Genomic DNA, 4,750 nt, shown 5'->3' with positions numbered 1-4,750 from the left:
ATTCTCCTGCCTCAGCCTCCCAGGAATTTTTTTTTAAATGACTATAGTACCCAACAGCATCACTGTTTTTACTGAGTGCCTTTAATAGTGTACAAGTTTGGGGCCAAAAATTTGGGGCCAAGAAACTAACTCAGTGGCACAAAATCAACAAGCGATGGTCCTGGGATACAAACTTGAGTCCGCTGATTCACAACATAAAGGATTTAAGTAACATACCTTTTAAGTTACCTATTTCACTACTTTCCCTACAAACTGCTGATGTGTTGTTTTTTCTTTAGCTTTCTCAGATAACTAGAGAACTACCATAGATTCCATCCCCCAATGCTATTTTAAATCAGAATTAAATTAGCTCATGTCTTCCAGAAATGACACTGTCATTGAGTATATGCGTTTAGTGGTTACTACAGTCTGTCAACATAACATAGTGGTCTGAGACTCACTATTTTAGAATTTGTATATAAATAAGACAAGCTACCTTGAACAGAGACAAAAATATGAATGATACCTACATCAACAATTAAGAAGTCCAGCCAACACCAGGCATTGGTGAAATATGTTTGATAGCCATATGCCACCCATTTTAGAAGCATTTCCAGAATGAAAATGTAAGTGAAAACCTTGTCAGCATATTCCAACATTGTCTTAATCGTCTTTCGCTGATCAATATATATATCTTCAAATGCCTATAAAGAAAATGTTACACATTAGCTTTCAAAAATGATTATACTCTATAAGCTATTTTAAAAACCTAATCATATATGCATATGACATTTCATTGGAATAGGAGGGCAGAGAAACAATAGTTACGGTTCCTTTTTTTTCCTGTCAAAGCTCTTTTACTTATTTCATCAGGGGAAAGACTATTGGTAGAAGAAAAAGAAAAGTATGATTCCAGTGAATTAAGTTCTTGATGTTGTATCCTGATGTGGCCATTGCAACTTGAAGTTATGTATTCCTTTTGTTTCATTTATTTTGCTTCCTTCTATTCTTTTTTTTTTTTTTTTTGCTATAGAAAGGAGGTTGAAGAAATAATGAAAACTTGTGTTTTTGTAAAGCAGAAATTGTGATTGATCTTCACAGTTTCCAATTTTACTAAATAGTTGAGTTCATCCGCTTCTTTTTTGTTGTTGTTTGTTTTTTTAATAGTTTATGTTTCTCAACAGACATACAGCGTGACAATGATTAAATGAAATTGCTTTTCATTTAGATTCTAACATATATTATTCTGTTATGAACATCTTGATGTTTCACTTCTAAGTATGCATTGCTTTCAACTGTGAAATACTTCTAAAGTAGCATGTAGAAAATATTTCTTTCTTCAGAAAAATTACAGGTAAATATATGTCTGTGTTAGAATTATAAACTGAAGTTAAAGAAACTTGTACTATTGTTGCATTTTAATCAGGCAAACTCTTGTTTCTCTCTCTTTTTCTATCTATGGCTTAAGTATTTCCTTTGTGTCAGTGTTTCTCTAAAATTCTATCTGTATATTTATATTTTTATAAATAATTTTCATATAAAAATAAATTGATTCTGATGAAGTGAACACCTTCTTATAAAGATAAACCCATCCTTAAATGAATCTCTTAGGCATGCTGCCCAGTATTTATTGTTACCAACTTTCATTATTTCCTGAGTAGCACAAAAATAGTGAGCACACAGTTGGAAAAAGACAGAGAGTGGTCCCTAAGGACTTACTACTGTCCATCAGAGATAATAATAATAAATACCATTTAGAAACAAAATTCATCAGAACTCAGAGAATATATATTCCCATCCCAGGGCTTCCAATAACTCTTTTCTTATTACACAATGAGTAATCGAATATTCACATCCTTTGGTGTTAATGAATAAGCTGAAGGGCTACACTTTCTGGGCTATTTAATAATAAGCAAAAATTAATGATTAGCTTCTTAAAATTGTATTTACATACATAGTAAAAGTAAATCCAGAAATGTAGAGTTATAGAGTAAATCTATAGTCTAGAGGATACAAGGTAGGATAATTAAAAATGCATGCATTGGATACTAAGACAATGAAACAGAAAGGATGAATACGTCATCAGTATTAGAATATTCTAAAGATTAGTGCCGTATCACCTTTTCTTAATATTCACTCACCAGAGCACCGCTACTAAGGAGAATCATGAAAACAATGAAGGTCTCAAACCAGTTATGTTCAACTATTCGGAAACACGTCCTTCTCAGGTTCCACCATTGTTTTCCTCTGCCTTCTTCCACATTGATTTGACAACACTTGAATCTTTGTACACAGCCTGCAGAAATAGTGTTCAAATAAAAGTAGATAAAATATCTCTGCTTCCATAATATCCTTTAGCAATGTCCTTGTCTTATCTTTTTATTACTATGCTCATCTCTGTCTTGCTAGGGTAGCTCTCTAAGCCTAGAGTAGTAAGAGCACATTCATCAGCTGTGTGAAGTTGTGGAAATCATTCAGCCTCTTTAAATGGTTCCCTAGTGAACAGTATTTGCTTTGTCTGCCTCACAGTGTTATTGTACAAGAAAAACTTTGTAAATTACAAATAAATGTGAAGTAGTTTTTCCTTGTACCGTATCATCCTGTTGCACTCTGTTGAAGTCATTCTAGAGAAGAACTTTAAATTGGACATTAAAAATGATAAGCAGAAAACTTCCCCCCTTTTATAAAGGATAGAGAGTAAAAATGTAGATCTCTTCCAACAATCCTGCATTTCTAGCCATTCAGGATTTTTTTGTTATGTGCCTAGAAGGGCTTATGTAATTTGCAAAATTAATTTAGTTCACTAAAATGTAGTTTGTATGGTTTGGCTTTGACTTGTCATTGCCTTCCTCACACATTGCTTTCACTTAGTCTAAATGAAATCAGCAGGTATTTCTGAGTACCGTTGTAAGCACAAAGGTACACTTAGGTACACACACAAAAAGGCACAGAACATGTACCTTACTCCCAAGAACCTTACCAAAAAAAATCTGGTTTTCAAAAAAAAAAAAAGAAAAAAAAAAGATATAAATACAGGATCCCTGCTCCAAGGCAAAAAAAAGGAGGGAAAGATATGTTCGAAGAAGGAGAAAGGGAATGAATGGAGAAAAGGAGGAAGAAAAGAAGGGAAGGAGGAAAGAAGGAACTAAGGAATGAAGGAATGGAGGAAAAGAAGAGAAAGAAGACAGTAAAGCAACATATAACAGTTCAAAAAGAGAAAGAGTTTTCATAGGATAATATATGTTATCAGGTAAATTAAATGGAAATATTTGTTACAGCCATTCAGAGGAACAAGCTGCTCTTCCACCATGGTCAGATGGGGGTAGTTTTGAGAAGGACATTAAGTGATATGCATGATTTGTATAGGGAATAGAAGAAGATTGAAGGTATACTAGGCCTATGAAAAAAATAACATCAAATATAAAGCATGCATATTTCCAAACCTCAAATTCCCAGGGACATCAGACCACAGGAAATATTAGTTGTAGGAAAAACATATCTCTTCTATCTATTGCCCATACTGCACCAGGCTTAACTTGTGACTGGTTAGGTATTGAGTTTCAAGGGCCGTATTTATTCCCCATTTCATCCAACAATCATTGGAAACTGATGTTTTCATTAAAGAAACACAATTTAGCACTAGCAATCCATTTAGTTTTAGCAGTCAGAAAGTTACCTTTAAGGCAAATTCTGTGTAGGATCATTTTCACTAGTGTTTTAAAGGTGCTAACTTATTGTGAAATCACCATTTAATTTAAAAACATAAGCTAGAAGTTTTGATGACATTAAAATATTTTTCCTCCATGTTCTTAATCTCTTTCATGTTTTGGGCAGATATAATCAAAGCACAACACTAGATTTTTAAGTTTTTTTGTCTATCAACATATTGGAGGTAATTGAATTGTATCTATTACAAAGTGCCGTTTTATTATATGTGATTTATTTTAGGTGACCAACAGCTAAACAAGCTGCATTCCAAATGAAAGATTAACACTGGGATTCTTTTCTTTACCTTCAGTGAAACAGGCTTCCGGTTCAAGGGTTTCTTCAGGTTCCACTACGGGCTGTTCTTCTGCAGGTGCGCCGATGTCCACAGTGCTACCTTCTGATGAGCTACTGCTTTCATTCAGTTTCTGTAAGTGAGATGGAAGTAGAAAGTAAAGTCCTTTCATTTTGACTGCCAAGAAAGGATTATTACTATAAATTTGTTTTTTATTCTTCTTGAGGTAGAGATATTTTTAGAGAAAAAGAGAGATTGAATAAGAGGAGGGAATCAGAAAATCATTGTCTATGTTAACTCTTTTACCATAATTCACAATGTAAGCATGAAATCAGATTGCTGTGTTATGAGGTTACAAAAGGCCATCAGCCACATGTACTGAGCAAAACACTGCCCTGTGGATTAGAAAAGCAGGGGACAGAGGGAAGAGAAGAGGGAGGAGGAGAAAGGGAAAAGGAACAGGAGAGTAAGGGAAAAGGAGCAGGAGAGAAAGAGAAACCTTACTTTAGAAGATAATAATGTCATTAGGTTATTCTGCAGTTTAATGTTTGACTTTACATATTTCTTTAACAATGTCTTACCTATGTGTGAAAATACCACCTGTTGTTTTCACTCAAGTTACTAAGATTCATGGTTAAGGCGTTCAGAGTTATTTACTATAAATGTACTCATTTGGAGAGAAATTGTTATAAAATATGTTAAAAATTACATCAATAAACAACCTTAGAGATATTAAATAGACATCTTCAATTTCTGGCAAATATTTTAGAG

The 4,750-nt window shown here is 33.6% G+C and overlaps 1 protein-coding gene across 1 annotated transcript in view; it reads right to left on the bottom strand.

Annotated features, from left to right (window-relative positions):
• The window catches only part of SCN1A (sodium channel, voltage gated, type I alpha subunit), a 149,122-nt gene that overhangs the window by 25,843 nt on the left and 118,529 nt on the right, over nucleotides 1–4,750 (bottom strand). The window contains exons 17-19 of the mRNA XM_011991011.1: nucleotides 3,992–4,112; nucleotides 2,121–2,275; nucleotides 510–683 (exon numbers count right to left, since the gene is read on the bottom strand). Coding sequence (XP_011846401.1) covers nucleotides 510–683; nucleotides 2,121–2,275; nucleotides 3,992–4,112 — 450 coding nt within the window. The remainder of the gene's footprint in view (nucleotides 1–509; nucleotides 684–2,120; nucleotides 2,276–3,991; nucleotides 4,113–4,750) is intronic.

Source organism: Mandrillus leucophaeus, unplaced genomic scaffold (assembly GCF_000951045.1).
Source record: "Mandrillus leucophaeus isolate KB7577 unplaced genomic scaffold, Mleu.le_1.0 Scaffold389, whole genome shotgun sequence".
In the NCBI taxonomy this organism is placed as follows: domain Eukaryota; kingdom Metazoa; phylum Chordata; class Mammalia; order Primates; family Cercopithecidae; genus Mandrillus; species Mandrillus leucophaeus.
Note: the sequence above shows the minus strand (reverse complement) of the source record. Positions and strands in the feature narration are given on the sequence as shown.